The sequence below is a fragment of the Colletotrichum truncatum genome, assembly GCF_014235925.2.
Source record: "Colletotrichum truncatum strain CMES1059 chromosome Unknown Contig_0005, whole genome shotgun sequence".
In the NCBI taxonomy this organism is placed as follows: Eukaryota; Fungi; Ascomycota; class Sordariomycetes; order Glomerellales; family Glomerellaceae; genus Colletotrichum; species Colletotrichum truncatum.
Genome location: NW_027222402.1, coordinates 1049330 through 1067240, shown reverse-complemented (window position 1 = coordinate 1067240; position 17911 = coordinate 1049330). Strand labels below are relative to the sequence as shown.

At 49.9% G+C, this 17911-nt stretch overlaps 4 protein-coding genes across 4 annotated transcripts; all 4 read left to right on the top strand.

Moving 5' to 3' along the window:
* Nucleotides 1-284: 284 nt before the first annotated feature.
* Nucleotides 285-725, top strand: CTRU02_208320 (uncharacterized protein; the record flags this gene model as incomplete). The annotated part of the gene is made up of 1 exon (XM_036725742.1): nucleotides 285-725. One exon carries the CDS (start codon nucleotides 285-287, stop codon nucleotides 723-725), a length of 441 nt encoding a protein of 146 aa, XP_036582456.1.
* Nucleotides 726-7107: 6382 nt separating this feature from the next.
* CTRU02_208319 (set domain protein) lies at nucleotides 7108-8871 on the top strand (the record flags this gene model as incomplete). The annotated part of the gene is made up of 1 exon (XM_036725743.2): nucleotides 7108-8871. One exon carries the CDS (start codon nucleotides 7108-7110, stop codon nucleotides 8869-8871), a length of 1764 nt encoding a protein of 587 aa, XP_036582457.2.
* Nucleotides 8872-13334: 4463 nt separating this feature from the next.
* Nucleotides 13335-13784, top strand: CTRU02_208318 (uncharacterized protein; the record flags this gene model as incomplete). The annotated part of the gene is made up of 3 exons (XM_070205069.1): nucleotides 13335-13408; nucleotides 13467-13489; nucleotides 13555-13784. The coding sequence occupies 3 exons, from the start codon at nucleotides 13335-13337 to the stop codon at nucleotides 13782-13784; spliced, it is 327 nt and encodes a 108-aa protein (XP_070061144.1).
* A 1283-nt stretch (nucleotides 13785-15067) lies between these two features.
* On the top strand, nucleotides 15068-17868 carry CTRU02_208317 (glutamate carboxypeptidase; the record flags this gene model as incomplete). The annotated part of the gene is made up of 2 exons (XM_036725745.1): nucleotides 15068-17602; nucleotides 17656-17868. 2 exons carry the CDS (start codon nucleotides 15068-15070, stop codon nucleotides 17866-17868), a joined length of 2748 nt encoding a protein of 915 aa, XP_036582459.1.
* Nucleotides 17869-17911: the final 43 nt, after the last annotated feature.

The window sequence follows — 17911 nt, the reverse complement described above, 5'->3', positions numbered from 1 at the left end:
ATTTTCTCACGGCAGCTTACTCAGGTTCTGCTTAGCGCGGGGCGGGCCGAAGGCAAATTGAACATTGTCGTGGAATATTTTACACATCGTGACACCGCCGTGTACGCTAACACTAGTCGCAGCAAAGCCCCGCAGGGAAGCTTGACTTCAGCCAAAAGTTCTAATAATCATGTATGTCTGACTATATATCGATGATAGCTTATATAAGATGAAGTCAGTTTAACCTTGGTGAGTCTTTGATCACTTCATTTCATCTTCAACTCTTAAAATCATCATCACTGAACATGCACCCTCAAGCCCTCATTATTGCTCTCTTTGCTTCTGCTCTCTCCACGGCTGCAGCGCCAGTTGAGGAGTCAGAGCACCCTACCTCGGCTAACTCTACGGGATCTTACGAAGCCATCGAACAACTTTCCCTGGATAAGCGAGACTCTTGCGGTACTCGCGGCCCCCTTTTCGACAAGCAGTCAATTAGCAGTCTCAAGTGGGATCTTCAGAACAACAATCCCAACGGCAAAGCATATGTACCTAGACAGAGCTGGTTCAGCTGGTCAATTTGTAACGCTCGTGTATGCATCAAGAACTCGTACCTCACTGAGAATACTCATATCAAGCGCTGGGAAGCTGGATGGGCGGTGGGATACATCCAGGATATGTGCTGCTACGCCGGTGGCAACTCTCAATGGTATGTTCTTTTTCTAGTTCTTCTGCAGTGTTATAGCTAATCATTCCAAAAACAGTGAGGGCGGTACGGCTCTGGCCCATGGTGATAGCGGCTTGCCGCTTAATGTTGAACTAAGGGCAGCAAGCCGCAGCTGCGGTTTAGTTCAGTAAATAGGTCGACCCCATACAATACGTACAAGATTTTCCAATTGCAGAGCTCATACAATATTTCATTTTACAGTGGGGGTGATATTTAGCATGTTAATGATCTGGTGTATGGCTCTTTACTGAACAGACCAGACGATGTTGTTTGTGATCAGTGTCATACCATAAGCAGTCAGTCATATTGAGTATACTTTTAAAAGCAGACGAAAGTGCTGAGAACGATTCTCTTTCAGTGCTAAAGCCACTTTTTATTAGAAGCTCCATAAGTTGGGACAAGGTAAAATTTAGACAACTGCCCTGGTTACATAGCTTGCTCATTGCCAATTATCAAATTGACCCCTCATGACAATGCCAAATAAGCTATGGTTAGCACATAGCTTCATTAATGGAATGTGGTATTTAACCGAATACTATGCACAGAACTATCCGGTGAGTAACCCAGACGTAATGTTACCCAAGGGTGTTGAAGTTGTTTTGCATAGCCAAGTAAGGGCAAGCCTTCGAGTGTGAAGGCAGTCTATCGCCACGCCATGAGATCACCGACCGGAAACAGTTTTTTCAGGCGAGCTTCCCATTATCATAGACCCTGAGCCGCAATGTATTAAAAGAGGTCATTAACAACGTAGTGTAAAGTACCTTATGGAAAGGTCGCAATACACAGACAAACAACCGCACAAAATTGGGGTTGCAAGTCTCATGCTTCGTCCTGTAGTCAGCTACTTAAAACGTTCATGTAGGAAACTTATAGATAGGACTTCACGAGTAGCTGTCCAGGTCAAGGTATTCCACTTTCTAGACAACACTGGAAAATGACATCTCAATGTTGATGCTAATTAACGATTTATTATAATAGGCATGTACATAAGTCTGCCAGTTATTTTTCATAGAGACATGATCGGTAACTAGGAAAAACAATTTTGAAGTCAGTTTGTGACAATTCCTTCGATCTCTAAGTTAGTTGCAAGTTGTGACAGCTGCAAATGACATTCATTGAGATGTCTTCATCTTGAACATCCACAGCTAAAGCACCAACTTGTGAAGTCCTAATGTCTTCCATGTTTATCTCATCGAGTACTGAATGGCGACAGGCGTATTGCTACCAAGTTCCCTCCCAACCCTACCCTTAAATGACAGGTGTACATGACGGACTATTCGTAATTGCTACACTTTTACAGCTATAGCAGCACTTATTGTATAGCTTAAATCAATGTCGTTGCTTTAGCAGAGGTTTAAAAAATAACGCAAGTATCTTGAAATTGTTTACTGGCCAGAACAAAGGATGGGCGAGCGCCTGACTGGCTTTCCCTCTCACGGGGTTGTACCGCTAGCCATTCAGCACTTGATGTGGTACGCCTTCTTCACCGTAAGTCAAATGTTGTGTCTTCAAAGCAGTTCGCTGGGATTGCTAAATAGTTGTTGATAAATCGGATCCAGATGCCTGCTATATTACTCCATCTCATAGACGCGTCGAGGTAGCTGAAGTTGATTGTGATTCTCAGCAAGTAGTAAACTGCGGAAGATTCAGAGCTGATCCAGATAGCAAGTGGCAATATACTAAACTCGGAAACTCGAATCAGTATGCTGAGAAGTATAGCTTTCAAACTACGAGTGATTTGATCTTTTCGTCATCTACTGTGAGTCATGTTGGCAATGGAACAAAGGGGTTTTTTTTTAGCATATCAGCATTATCAAAAACATAATTGAGCTCACAGCTTTCAATTCAGCATCAATGAGCTTCTTGTGGGGCTTGTTTCTATGGGATTCTCGTCAATTACATATCACATGCCGGTAGCACCAATTTGTAGATTGGCATGATCACCATAACTTCATGAACTATTTTGGGCGATTATTGTTTACCTTGAAAAGGCAAAAGAAAAGGAAAGTACATTCTTTCAGAGCTGTACGGCATTTTTTCCAGTTTCTTTTCGATATTTCATACCATTTTGCTAACACCTACCTCAATCTGGAAATAACACACTGATAGCTCGAAGACCGATGTGGTGATCAAACTAACCCAATTAAATTAGAAGTTGCACTATGTGGGGGAAGGAATGTAACATCACCGGTTGTGGTGGGGGTTTGTGGAGGAAATATCAAAATGACGTTCCATCCTGAATGTGGAGGATTGCTGTCACGAGTGCCGACGGGGGGCGGAGATCAGAAACAGTAGATTGGTGAGTAATGCATCACCAATCAGGTCAGCGCTATGACTCAACACTCGAAGTCGATCAGTGAGAAGCGCAACGACAGCTCACTCTGACGGTCGAATTGCCGTCATGACGAGAACGACTGTCTTCGCGATTTGACAATTTATTGCATCTCGCCATCCCACTGAGTTCCCAATGACTAAACATATTGAATGTTTCACCTCATTTGGATAAGCGAGTGTCACTCAATCCATTCGCACTCATCCTCGTCTGATTAGAAGGAATGAGGTGATTGAGCCCAACATGCAGTCACTTGCTACCTTGGCTTGATAATCAAAAAAAGCCAAAACTCCTTCTTAGTAGAGATGCCTAGTATCATCGGCTGGATGGCGGTTTGCGGTCACACTTATAGATGGCCTCGATACACATGCAGTCACTGAGAATGAGTAAGAATGGCTTCTTCACTGATCGCTTGAGACCGTTCATCGACGGAAACATAGAAAACTGAGACAAAGCTACTTCAAAACTTGGATGGCTCTGTGGCCGAGATGGGGCAAGCATAGCTAAGCGTTCGTCAACAGAACAACGGGGAGGAAAGCCGATGTCTGCCCATCACAGATGCTATTATGGGATGTAAAGGTTTCAACACTACTAACAAGTTTGCATCTAATAAATACTGACTTCCCAACGGGCATGGAGAAGCAGCGAATCCTTTTGACCTGTACCGAGATGCTGTCAAGCCCTACCGTCTGGCAAATCAAAGGACATTTGACATAACTTGAAACTTCAAGCATGTCTGCGGTGTCGAAACAAGCCCCAAATTCAGCTTCATAGATTGGTGACTAGCAGTAAGGATAGAAAAAGCTCAGCCATTCTCTGTGGATGATTTGAAAATCACTGCACAGCCTGAGACATTGGACGCTTTCTTCTCAGCCAACCTAGGCTTAAACACCACAAGTTCATGGGCACCAATCCGTGCAGACGCCCTGCCATAGTGCCACTATGCATGTCAGTCGGCAGTTGGTCACTGCAAATGCACCATTCCTCTGCCGCTAGAGGTATGCTTTTTTTTCCTAACTAAGCAACTGTTGCGCACTAGCTCCGGCATTCGGCTCTGCCACAAAAGGCTGGGTCTCGTTGCACTACTCGAACAGTCACTGGTGTTTGAAAAACGTTCACCGAGGCGAAAAGAAAATTGTCTAGCTACCGCCTAGCGTAACTAAAGAGGTAATATGGAGACCGTCCTCGATGAACTCTCGACGAGTTCTCGGCATGCCTCACAGTAAGATAACGAAACCAACGGGTTACTAAGGCTGTATTGGACATGGTAAAACGCCCAAGCTAAGTTTAGATGACAGGTCATTCAGTACATACTAGACCCTTCCGGTAACTTACTTGTCTTGGAATAGGGCGCTCAAGCACGTGGCTATGACTGTACACAGCATTGCGCGGATGGGCCCAACAGCTTCAATTACCAAATTAGTATGCTTGGAGAGTCATGGGACAATATGGCAGCCTCGGATGCTTAACTTGGCGTTTGTCGTCGACTTGCCCAAGTATAAGTTGCGGATATAGTAAAATTAGGTGACCTTATGGCACAAAGTCCGATGCTAAGGTTTACAATGCAACTGGTGTTGCTGAAATCTTAAGCATGATCCGCAGCTAATTGGGAGCGGCGCATTGAAGTTAATGTCCGTCGAATCCCGGCGCGTTGAATGGAATAACCGTACCAATTGGAAGCCGAAAAGTTGAGTTTTCAAATGTGACCGATAGATGGTGCCGGAGTGGCTGGAGATGTTAAGCCTCGGTTGACGCACGGAGACTTGTAACGAAGTTGGAAGCCGGCCAAAAGTCTAAGAATCCGAAATTGAAACATGGACCGCAAGTTGATCCCTATTCTGCCGAGAAGCGCAAAGAGGAAACTCGGAATGTCCAATAACACGCCAAGAAACAAAAAAGGGCAAGGAGCATGAGCTATCAACCGAACCCGCATGACTGTTGTCAAGGCTGCCGAGTTCCTTGATCTATCCACCGCACTCCCGCTTCCTCCCACATCCCTGAAAGCTTCCCAAGGCAGGTTGGTCCCAGCAATGCAGGGACACTAACAACAACCTGAAGAGATTAGGGCGCCTTGGTTCTTTCTAGATTCGGGGCACGCCCCCTAATTAGTAGGTCGTTCCTCAATGGTTGAACTCTAAACCGCGTCTTTGTCGCGGAGCGGACCGACAAAGGAGTGGCCGCCTTGTAACGTCAAGATCAGAACCTGCAGCGCATCAGTTGTGTCGACCTTTTTGGTGCCTTGCAAAGCTCCCGTGGAAGAACGGAGTGTACGAAAGCCCGAAATAGACATTTGAAACGGGTGTTGTCCTGAAAAAGGCATAGAACAGAGGGGAAGGGCGTCACACAAGATTCGAAAAGGGACGCGGCTCATCAGTAACATTAAGGTTTCAGGCTTCCCTGAGGGTGTTTGACGGCAATTGTAAACTTCGTGAGCTGCAACCAGCGACTTCCACGGATTATTGTTATTTATTTTTCTTTCCTGGCTGATACGGCTGAGAGAGTCCGGTTCGTAACGGAAATCTAAGGGGGGTAAAAATGACGAATGAATAAGGACCCTAACAACATAACTGTGGCTCTGACTGGCTGTTTCCAAAGGGCTTTACTCTGTTGGGAATGACGTCGGTAACTCAACGCCACGGAAACTCTATTCCTATTACGCCTGTTCTTTTTATGTTTTTTTTTTTCTTTTTCTCTTCGCTTGCTTCCGTTTTCCGTATCCCCTTAGCTGCGCCTCTGTTTACGACTGGCACCTAGGTTCAGCCATAGGCAAGTCGGCTTAGACCCAACGCAGTTGATATCAGTAACTAAGACTGTCAAGGTCAATTAGACGGACAATTGTGGACACCAACACGTTTTCTCCAGCCTCAAAACACGTGAAGAACCACATCTTACCGGACCGTTTGCAAATGTGGCGGTGACGGCGCTACTAACAGACATACAACGTGATGCCGAAGCGAATTCTCTGCCCAGTCCCACCCCTTCCGAGCCGGAAATTCTGCCCACGCAGCAAAATGGTTCTGTCTGCCCATCGGCGATCCCTGCTTCACCAGGTTAGGGTGGCGTTTGATGGGCTAGACTCCGGGCGACGGTTGTTCGACTGATGCCACACACACCACACATACCACACATACCACTCACTCCCTCTCACACAGTCAGAGGCGCACACAGAGACTAAGACAGGCTCGGCTTGCCGTGCTTTGGCACCTTCGACCCCACCTCCAAAGGTGAGGACGAGCAAGAAGTGGACCCTGAATATCTCTCATTGCATCCTGTTCTCTTTCTCCGCCATTAAAACTGTGCTGGCTCCTCCCACAAATTGCGGTAACTGGAAGTTGATGCCTGGTGCTGCTACTGTCCGCCTGTAGCAGTCCAGTCATGATACCCAGTAACCAACCACTTGACAACTGAAAAGGGAAGTTTTGATCAGTCTCTTTTTTGGGCATAGTCCCTTTCCCTTCATCTCCTCGCCATCGTTTTCTTTTTTTTTTTTTGGGGTGGTTCTCGCGGTGAACCTGTCATGACACTACTGCATTCAACTGTCGGCTAGTTGCTTTACTCATCCAAGCCAGACTCTTTTCGTCGACTATCTTTTTTCCCCCCTGCATACAGGAATCAATCCTCACTGTCAAAACACTCAAAATCATGGCATCTCCTGAACAACAAATGGACTCTCTGCGAGAGAGTCTTAGCCGCGTTATCCTTGATCAACTTGCGGAAACGCTGCGGGATTATCCGTCAGGTAGCCTATCTAATCCGGTCCTCCGTTTTGAAGCTTTTATTCAGGATGGTGAGACGGAGACACAGGGGCGATCACCCCGCTCTCCAGTCGTTTCGGTAAGTTGCAAGCCCTCGGATATCGCGGGTTGAATCGCCAGAAGTCTCCCTTGGCACCTGTTTTTAGAGAAACTGAAGGTGATAAGACGTTTCAAAAGCGAAAAAGAATTACCAGTTAAATTCATTTTTTTTCTGTGAATTTACTGTTTCTTAGAGCTTATTCGTTAATCATGTCAGCCGTGGCCGAAATTAATCAAAATCCGAGATGTTCTGGCGGCTAACCAGCCACACACAGAAAATGGTCGACTTGTCCGGCATCATATCACAAAGCGCAACACATAGCCCGAATACGAGTAATCTCGGAAGAGAAGCATCTCAAGCTGCAACGCCACCTACCCACCATAGCGGACAGACAGTAACTGAGGACGGCGGTGCATCGAGCAGCAACCAGGCGCTGGTGCATCTTCCAGCACGACGGGCACCGTCCCAAATTCCGCCATCTCCCGAAAACAGCGCAGCCGGACCGTCCAGTTCGCGGAGAAAAGGGAACGGCGCTTTACGGCCTATCAAAGGAGCCGGTCGAGTGTTGGAGGAAGAACCGGAAACCCAGCGGCAGATGCAAGTTACGAATAGTTTCCCTAAGCGTGCGAAGATCCAAGCAGACGTAGTGTTTACTCCCCAGCAGTCGTCCATCGAAAAGTTTGTGATGAGCGTCTGGGAGCAAATACACGGCGGCATCAGCCTGGATCCGCAGAGCCTACTGGAACAGTGGCAACTTACAGCCACGGCGGCGACGGCAACCATCAACAACGCCGGCAAGATCCACGTCCCCGAGCAGCTTGAGCTTGGCCTCCTTCAGGCGCCTACGGCAGTGGACGGCACGATGTCTGAGGTGGATGTGGAGGGGACCTTCAACCGCAGCAACATCTTTTGCCGCAAAGTCACGCAGGCAAGTCGGGCGTGCCGCTCGATCGAGGTCATTGTTCAAGCACGCTGGATCGAACACTTTGACTCGTACGTCGAGGTGCTCGCTATTACGAACCCGGGTATGTCGCCGACAAAACGCAGAAAGGCCGCCTTGATCGAGGCGTGCAACGATTTTGGGTGGTCCGAGAAGGAGTTGCGTAACAAGATGGCCATCTGGCGCGGGTACAAAGAGATCAAGGACGCCGGCGGTTGGGCCGCGCTCGTTTTCGCCGGCATGGGCCTATACCGCTTTTGCAAGTACCGCGTCGGCTTTAACCCAGACAGCATGCAACGGCTCCGGTCTCTTCGGCCAAGAATCGAGGTCGCCGCGGACACTCTGCATCCCACGTGGCGGCAGTTGCTTATGATTGTGGGCGAGCCGTCTCAACGACGTTTCTGCGGACACCCGCACGACTGGGTGGTTCGGCAAGACGGTTCAGATCCGGTGCCGCTGCGTTCGACATATCTCGAATACGATCCGTATTTCAGCTTTGAGCAGCTGGAACACTCGGTTATGGACATGAGCGCTTGGGGGACTGACGATCCGCGATGGGTGCCTCCGATCAATGCTGTGGCTTGCGTTCAGGGCATGCACACGTGTCACTCATGTGGCCAGGAGCAGTCAGAGGACCCCAAGGTTAACTCTTGTTATTGTTTCCCGACTCTTTTTGGGTCCGGGCGGAGAAGCCCTTGCCCGGTGCAAGTCTTCCGGACGGCAGATGGACGCAACAACGGGTTGATGGCACTTTGCCCGTTCGAACGCGGCGCCGCCATAGGCGAGTTCGTCGGGCTGGTCACCAAAGACCTTCGAGACATGGACGTCATGGACAGTTCTACGGGCGTCCGAGCATACCAGATCTGGCAAGGTCGGCAGGGCAACTTTACGAGGTTTGTCAACCACAGCTGCAAATCCAACGCGCAGTTTCAGCAGTTCGTATGGATGAGCACGCAACGCATAATCTTGGTCAGTAAGGGCATCGAGGCGGGACAGGAGGTGACAGTGGACTATTCCGGGAGCTACTGGCGTGGGTTGGACAAGGAGTGCCTGTGTGGGGAGACATGTTGCCGCTATAGGAATAACCGCGAGCTGAGATGAGGTCACGATTTCCACATGGTACGTACGTCCAAGGGCAAAAAGCGCAACGGGCGTTATGAGTACAAGGCGGTAGAAGAAGAAGAAGGAATTATGAAAGGAAAGGGGACAAAATTCCATGAAAAAAACTACCGGAGTTTTGCGCTTTTAGGACTAGTCTTACAAGCAAGCATTTCGCAGATTCCAGTCACATAGGGAGACTAGAGACACCACAGATGAACATACAATACCCATTTCGGTGTTGATCGCGCAGTTATTTTTGCTTTAGTTCCTTTTTTTGTGTGCGTGTGTTTTTTTCCCATTTCTTGTCCCATCAGTTGCTATAACCAATTCATCCGATATCGCCGTGTACTTCTAACCCGGGTTCCCTTGTAATAGATAGTGCAAAGACACCGACCGCAAGTCTCCCATGGTCACGCGGGTTGGACCAGTCGGTAGATGAAAAAGTTTGCTGGGCATCTATCGATGGCCCGCGTCAGCTGGGTTATGGTGTTCGTGTCAGTTTAGTGGGTTCCAGGTTTGTGCAACGTCCTGCGCTAAAGCGGCTAAACCGTAAACCGCCCCTTGAATTGAACGAACTACCTTAGCTCGGCCCGCCCGCCCCCGGCCGTCTCCCTTTCATGACAATTTACACTTTGTTGGTAACACGCCGGAGGGTAAGGTATGATGGCGCGGTCCCTCCCCGTTCGCGGAGCATCCCCTTCTTGACGGGTGTGTGAAGAGGTGTGTGTGTGCGCGTATCTTCTGCCCATGGTGATATTAGCCGGGTGTCTCGTGGTCAGGGTCTGAAGCCCTGTCTTGGTTTAGGCGACGGCGTTGGGAACTACATCTTGTGGTGGGAGATGAGCTGTCATCATTTGGTTCCCAGCCATTGCCCACGATAAGCTTCAGCGCCGTATAGCGAGACTCCAGTCCTGACGTAAGGAGAAGCGATTGGGGCAAAAGATATGCGTTTTGTTTTCTATTATCGGTGTTCCCACCCGAGCATTTACCCCCTTGTACCTGCCCATTTGATCCGAAAACCTTAGAAAGCGACACTGCGACGGAAAATGGTGCGGCACATAAGTTCGAGCCAGCCGTTCTTTGGGGGCGCTGGTTTAGCCTCTTTTGGACTCAAGGTATCGGCACGGTTTTCCTTTTAGTCAAGCGCAACGGGGTCATGAGCACATCTCTCAAAATGAAGAAAGAGTTTTACCTCATCACATCCTACCACTCTAGAATGTTCTGCTTCTTTTGTTGCTGCCTTTGTGCTGTCATAATAATTTCCGCGCCGGTGGCCTCATCTCGGGGCTCAGGGGCCCGTCAGGGGGTGCAGATAGCCCCAAGGATAACGACATAATAAGCACATAATCCGGAACCATAACCGAATGATCATCTTCGAACCCCGCGCGTATCTTCGTAAAGAGTCAAGGCCAAGGTGTTCCAGCAAGCGACCAGCGAGTAATTCTCGAGCCGGGCTGGGACGTTCATTTGCCCCTGGAGCGATCGCCAATTAGTTCAACCGGTGCTCATGCCATGGCTTAGACTTGATCCATCCCGAACTTGACAGGTCGGCGGGTTGTGGGAGTAGACGCGTGCAGATGCCCAAGCTCATCCCATGGACTAGCGGTGTCAGAGACACATTGCGCCGACGGTTCTAGCGGCTACCTTCGTCTCAGACTACTGTGAAGACGGGGCTGAGTTGCAACATTTTCCTTTTCAGAAATTTGACAACGTCGTGGGCAGCACAAACTATACCGTATTCTTCCCAAACTTTTGGACAACCGGGATTTGACACTTGGCGTCCCATACTCCTCTCTCTTAACTTTGGGGCTTTTGTTTTTCTTAATGTGCTCCCCATTTCCAGAAGACCCAGCATCTCTGCCGCCTCATCGCTTTGACGAATGGCGCCATTATGAGTTAGGTATATCGCCTAGTACGTTTGACCTTAGGGTTTCCAAATCGCTTTCGGTACGGCTGAGAAGGAAATGCCGACGATCATAGCCGATACCCGTCTTGTGGGCGGTGCCCAATTCTCATAGCAATAGTGGTGGTGGACATTGCGCCTGCGAACCTCAGCGGAGACACCGTCCGGGTACTGGTGCCTTACTTTCAAAAAAGCTTCTTCAACCTATTCTATCCCCCCTGTTTATCGCTGATGAGCACCCAACTCTCGCTGTGTCTTCCCGACGTTGTCATTGTCCTGGTCTCGCTGCTCTTTTGACCGTTGCTCTCGAAGCACGTTTATCTTATAGTATCTTTGATTTCTCCAGAGAAAGGATTTTTGAGCATTGTGATTCTTCAGATGACAGCTAGCTGGACGCTTGGACTTCTAAACTGGCAAAACCTACCGATTGCCGGTTGCCCTGAGCTATTTATACCCAGGAGACGTCTGTCTCTCTCTCCACCCCATCAGAATGGCCTTGGGCTCCCCAATCTTCTCTGAGAATTCGAACCGGCAAACGCAACTTATCCATGATAAGAGTCTCCCGTCGCTTTATATATCCGTGATTTTAGAGTTATCTCGCCTTAGTTTGGCCTGAACCTCTAAATTTGCTCCCGTATACCCACGCTTCCTGGCAGATGTCCAGAGCAAGCACCACAACACTCCTCAACGAACCTGAAATACGATGGAATTCCGCCGCGGGCCTGTTTCTAGCTTCGTACGTAGTTCAATGGAAGAAGGAATTATTGATTCGTGCAGGAAAGACCTCCGCGTAGACGAAATCAGCAAGGCCGCAATCCCACCACTTGAATCGTTTGCAACAACTGCCGAGTTCGCTAACAAAATTAGACAAGGTATACTGTACGAATCTTACGTTTCGGTGCTTCCTTCGAGTTGCAGAAACGGTAGAGACACGTGACCGGTCCGGCGAACGTAACAACCTGCAGTCTGACAAGTACGCAGCAGCAGCAGCGGGCAGCGGCACGGCAACGGACACGCCCCAGCAATAGCTTCAGGGGAAACGATACGATCCTCGTGTTATCCCAGAGTCAAATGCTTAGCCAGTTGCTCCCCAGCTCTGTTGTTGAAAGCGGATGCGTAGCCTGGACTGCAAGTGACGGTTGTTCAAGCACTTGTCAGTAACAAGCCCAGCGGAAATCTCGGGAATTGATGATTGCCAGAGGGCGTTTCCTAACACAAATCAATCCAAACAAGTAAGAATTTCTCTTCTCTTCTGCGTCGGTCGGAAAAAGTTGAGGGCCCCTAGATTTGTTTGGATTACTAGACAATTGCTAATGCGAACGTTGTAGACAAACTGCTCTATGGCAGCAATTGGACAGAAGTTTTCTTGAAGAGCACAGCTACACTCTCCCTAGCCGACTCTGTGTTTGGGAAATGCAGCCTGGACCTCTCAACCAGGCGTATGCCCTTTGTGGACTACGAGCCGACAACCAAGCAGCCGACATGCCTGGCAGAGCTTGAGCAAAACGAAACGCAGACCGTGTCGTTGAAGTACGTTGTATTGATAATGGGTTCTCGACTTTAAAAATTCGAAAATATGAAAAGCGCCGTAGGAATTCTTCTAGCTCGGTGGGAAGGAGAACGCAAATGAAAAACCCTTTGACCAGCGAGAAACAGGATGAAACGCGTCAAGAACCTGTAAGTTGCCGATAAAAGACCAAAAGCTATCTTATTGTACTTATAATCAATTTTCTAGGCGCAAATTGGACTTGACGCTACAACTTCATTTCACCACTTAAACGTCATCCTATCTAAGCGACGACACGAAACTACACGAACAGGCTTGCCTTGGCAAAATTGTCTCACGTCGGAACAAAGAATTCCGTTATGTACGATGGAATGAAAGGTATAACGACTATAAACGTCTTTACAGACTATACAGGTCAACCTGTCAAGTTTCAGAGCAAATTGTTCCCGGGATTTGACTGGTCCGCCGACTTCCCCACGAGTTCGTATTGTTCGTATTGAGACGAATTGGCTAACGCTCTATGAGTTTCTAGCAAAAAAAGCACTCGTCGTGCGAAACTCTGAGAGCACTCCGCGGAGATGCTGGATGCTATTTCCTTAAGGCAAACCAACGACAGTCCTAGTTTCTATGTGCGAAACCCGAACGGAAGGCGCCGAGCCGAACGCGAACCGATGTGATACTCAAAGTTGTGCAAAATCAATTCAGTTGCGTACAGCGATTTCGATTCAATAGGTGTTTCTAAAATGGGTTGGGAGTTGCGAAAAAGAGGTGGTTTCGCTGAGCAAATAAGTCGAGTTTGGAGGGGAGAGGCGTAAAGGGATCCATGCCTGATTAGGCGATTACCTGCTCAAACACGCTCATGGGCGACTTTGCGTGTCACGCTACGCTTTATAATAGGAGCAGATGGGCAAAACGGTTTTTTTCGGAGATGCTTTTCAAATTCCAGACAACTATCTCTTTCGTACTTTCAAGCGCAAAGATAAACAAGTTCGTTTGTATACACATACATACCACCGAAGCGCGAGAAAAAGGAGACAAAACGACGCGGAAAACATGCGCGGAAGGACACAAAGCAACAGCAGCGGCTCGAGCGCATCAGCTGCGTCTGCATCAGGGCAAATACAAGCGTGAGTATCACAGTTGTAAGAAAGAGAGGTACGGTATACAAATACTTAGACGTTGTAGGAGACACTTTATCTTTGATCGAGGTTCGTCGGGTTTAACAAAGGACTGCCAAGCCCAAAGACATATTTTTTACTAATTCTACCGACAGATTGGTATCCAGACGTACCACTGGTCATCCAGGCCAACCAATTAATTATCGGGCGCCTTTCCGAAGGATATAAACTGCCAGAGCTCCTAGAGGAGTCGGCTCAGAACGAGGCTGGCTGCATTCCAGGGACGATGGCAGCGTACTTCCACCACGCAATCACATTAGAGCTGGCTTGTCTGATGGCCAACGACGCGGTCCAGGTAGCCATTGTAAAAGGCATAAGGATCTGAAACTTTAGTACTTGCTCTTAGCATCGGCGTTGGAGTATGGGATTGGTTTAGAGAGAACAATATGGCGCTTGTATCGAATGGATCTTGGAATGCGATGGGACATGGAATTGGACTCGGATGCACTTGGCGCAGGACGGTCTTGGAGGGAAATGGATTTTGTATATGACAGAAACAAGCCTATCGTGAATATCATCAGCATATGTATTTTTGCCTCAAGATTATGGCCGCCAGGAAAGATTCGGACGAGACCAGATTTCCCGGCTTCACAAGCCCGGGTCGGAGCCGGCCCAGGTCTGAAACACTGTGCGGAAACCGCCGAAGAACACGTTTGAGAGCTGGAGCAAGGAGGCCCTTTCGTTACAGGTGGCAGCCAGTGGGGGATCAGTGGAGAATCGAGATTCGTCAGTCGTCACCAGAAAAAGGGGATGTCAGGGATGCCGTGCTTCCCGATTGTTGGAAAAGCACGTCGAAAAAAGGATGGGGAAGAGGGGGAAGAACCCGAATGTGAGGGCCAAGGGTGCCAAGGGTGGCGGTGCTGCTGACATAATAATGAGTTCCTTACGTAATTCACTCCCCTTTTCGGACTCAGGTGTGCCGCCTCAACTTCCCTTTCGCTAAGGTGGACAAGTTGCGTAATCGCTGGGGACATTGGCTGCCTCTGATTGGGCGCCATTTGATTGGTGTTCTTAGACAGGGGGGAATCCACCTGCCGAGCAGACAGAATACACGTACACTGCCCAAGAGGCAGCACCAACACTCAGAAGCAGCACGGGGGACTCGGGAGTTCGGGCCACACTAATTGCGGCTGCTACTGCTGCCACAGCACTGCACCCACTGAGTGGTCACTGGCTGGGGGCCGCCGCACGGGGACGGGACGACTTGGAACGAGCAGCACCTTCAAACTTACCAAATCACGATCTTTCGTGTTTCGATCAGCGCCCTTTTTGACTTCATCGAACCCCCTGTTGACGTCTGCGGTGATGGTATCGTGGCCAACATACAACCTGCGTTTTCTTGTCTCCCACTGATCCGGTTAATGTCTGCACTTACAGCACCGGCATCCATGGGCGCCCCTGTTCTTCAATAGTATTCAATTGCATTGCGTTGCAGCTTCGACCCTCTTCAAAGACACTCCTTTCCCTCCATCGCCACCCTCGACCGACCAATCTCGATTCCACTCGTTTACTCCTACGTATCTTGATGCCTAGCGTTGGCCGAGATTTATAGACGCTTGCTTGTTATCTCAGAACCCCGTTATTCCCGAGGTCACCGAAACCACGACAATGCCGTCGGATCGCGACCACCGGTACGAATCCGTACCTCCCATTCCGTCCTACGATGAGGCCCTCGCCACCAGCGGCCCGGCTAATCCTGCGGACTGGAATCCCCCGCGCTCCCCCATAGACGATCGCTCGCTGAACGAGACCGAGTCGCAGTCCCTGCTGCAAAGGAATGGCGTCGCAACCTCCTCCCGCCGTCCGGGAGGCTACCGACAACCGACTGTCGAGACGGACGATGAAGACAGTTCCTGGAGCGATGACGATGGTGATGAGACGGCATATGTGCGCAGGGAGATGCAAGAACTGGAGATAGGAGAGCCAAACGACAGGTCGCGGTCCTCACTATGGGGGAAGAGGATACCCTTCTCCCTTTCCTTATCCCGCTTGAAATGGTCTTGGCGATGGAGGCTGCCAAGGATACGCCCAACAATCCGACTGCCCTCTCGCCCAAGCGACAACTCCAACGATGCTAACGCTACGAATGAGACGACGACGACGACATCAGTGACGAGGAGACTGAGGAATGCATTACCGGACTGGGATAAGGATAAGGCACGAGCGGCTATTCTGATATTTGCACGAGTGTTTGCCATACTTTTTGTCATGGGTATACTCTACGCACTCTTTATGAGCGATCTATTCACGAGCATGGCCAGGCGAATGAATGGTGGCTTGCGCTTCAACCCCGAAGACGTGCGCATGTACGTCCAGGGCAATGTTGAGGCACGCAGGCTGCGCGCATCTGTAAGCCACTACACAAAGTACGCCCACATGGCAGGAACCGAGGGCGATTATGCCCTGGCCATGGATGTTGAGTCCATGTTCACCAGGGCCGGTCTGGATTACGTCAACATGGACGAGTACTACGTATATATGAACTACCCTAAAGCCGGCGGCCGAGCGGTTGAGATACTGGGCGATGACGGAAAGGCGAAGTGGACTGCGAAGTTGGAAGAGGAGGAAGTGGGAGGAGAGGCGGCTGGACATCAGACTTTTGTATTCCATGGCCTGTCAAAGTCCGGAGACGTCAAGGGACCGCTTATCTACGCCAACTACGGCGCGAGGTCAGATTTCAAGAAATTGGCCGACAGCGGAATCGACACCAAGGGCGCGATCGCCCTCGTTCGATACTACGGGCCGCAGGCGAACCTAGGGTTGAAGGTCAAGGCGGCAGAGGAGGCCGGCTTCGCGGGATGTATCGTCTATAGCGATCCTGCCGACGACGGTTTCAGACTCGGAGACGTTGCGCCGAATGGTCGCTTTATGCCCGCTGATGGTGTTCAGAGAGGGTCTGTTGCCTTGTCCAACTGGGTCATTGGTGACCCACTGACCCCTGGCTGGGAGAGCAAGAAGAACCTCCCCCGCATGAAGCCTGACGAGAGCCCTGGTCTGAACAAGATTCCGAGTCTACCCCTAGCCTGGCGGGACGCCCAGGTCCTGCTTCAACATATTAAAGGATTTGGCAACCAGGCGCCGAAGGAGTGGGCAGGAGGTGTTCCGGATGTCGGCGAGTGGTGGACTGGTAACCTATCTTCGCCCATTGTACGGTTGAAGAATGACAACGACGTTGTTTCAGAAAAAGCCATCTGGAACGTATACGGCAAAATTGAGGGTATCGAGCAGGATGCTAAGTCAATTATTATCGGCAACCACCGTGACGCGTGGGCTTTTGGCGCCAGCGAACCTCACTCTGGTACGGCAGTTCTCATTGAAATGGCGCGCATATTTGGTTCCCTCATCTCAAAGGGCTGGCGCCCCCTCCGGACCATTGAGTTCATGTCCTGGGACGCCAAGGAGTATAACCTGATCGGCTCTACCGAGTACGTCGAACATAACGATGAGAATTTGAGGAAGAACGCCTTCGCCTATGTCAACCTCGACTCCGCTGTCGCAGGCTCCGAGTTCTACGCTGCCGGATCTCCCGTCTTCAGGCAGTCGGTGCTCCGCGTGATTGAACGCGTCGTGGACGATAGCCTTAACAGCACGATTCGTGGCCTTTGGGATCAGCGTCAAGGCGAACTTGAGGAGCTGGACATGAGCGGCGACTATGTCCCTTTCCAAACTATTGCTGGCACCAGCTCCCTTGACATTGGCTTTAGAGGCGCCCGCTACCCGAAGCACTCGAGCTACGACAACTATGAATGGGTCCAGCGTATCGGCGACCCGGACTTTAAGTACCATGCCCTTATGGGTCAGATTGTCGGTCTGCTGATGCTCGAGCTCGCGGACAAGCCTATCCTGCCGTTTGATATGGTGGGTTACAGCAACCGCATTGAGCGCTACGTCAATGATCTCGCCAACTTTTGCGAAAGCAAGGGTGCGGATAAGTCCAAGTTCTCAGTTGATCCGCTCAAGAAGATCATTGAGAGCATTAAAATTGGCATCAAGACCTTCTCCATGTGGGAGATGATGTGGGAGACGACTGTTATGGGCGGCAGCGGCTGGGAGTCGAGCCATATGGGTGATTTACGTCTCGAGTTTAACTCGCACATGGCCGATTTCGAGACGGCATTGCTGGACCTTGACCAAGGCGGCGGCGTAAGTCCTTCTTATTTTTTACAAATCATAACTCGTGCTAACTGCGTATACAGATCCCCAACCGCTCCCAGTTCAAACACGTCATCTACGGCCCCCAAGCTTGGTCCGGCAACCGCCCCGTCACCTTCCCGGCCATCCGCGATGCCGTTGAGGCAGGTGACTGGGCCCTGGCCAACAAGCTCGTCGAGAAGACGGCGCGCATCATCCAGAACGCGACGTCCATGCTTCAGGAGTGGGAGAAGAAGACCAGCGACAAAGACTCCTGATATGTCTCTCTCACTCCGCTTCTCCACTGTTTTGTTTTGTCTT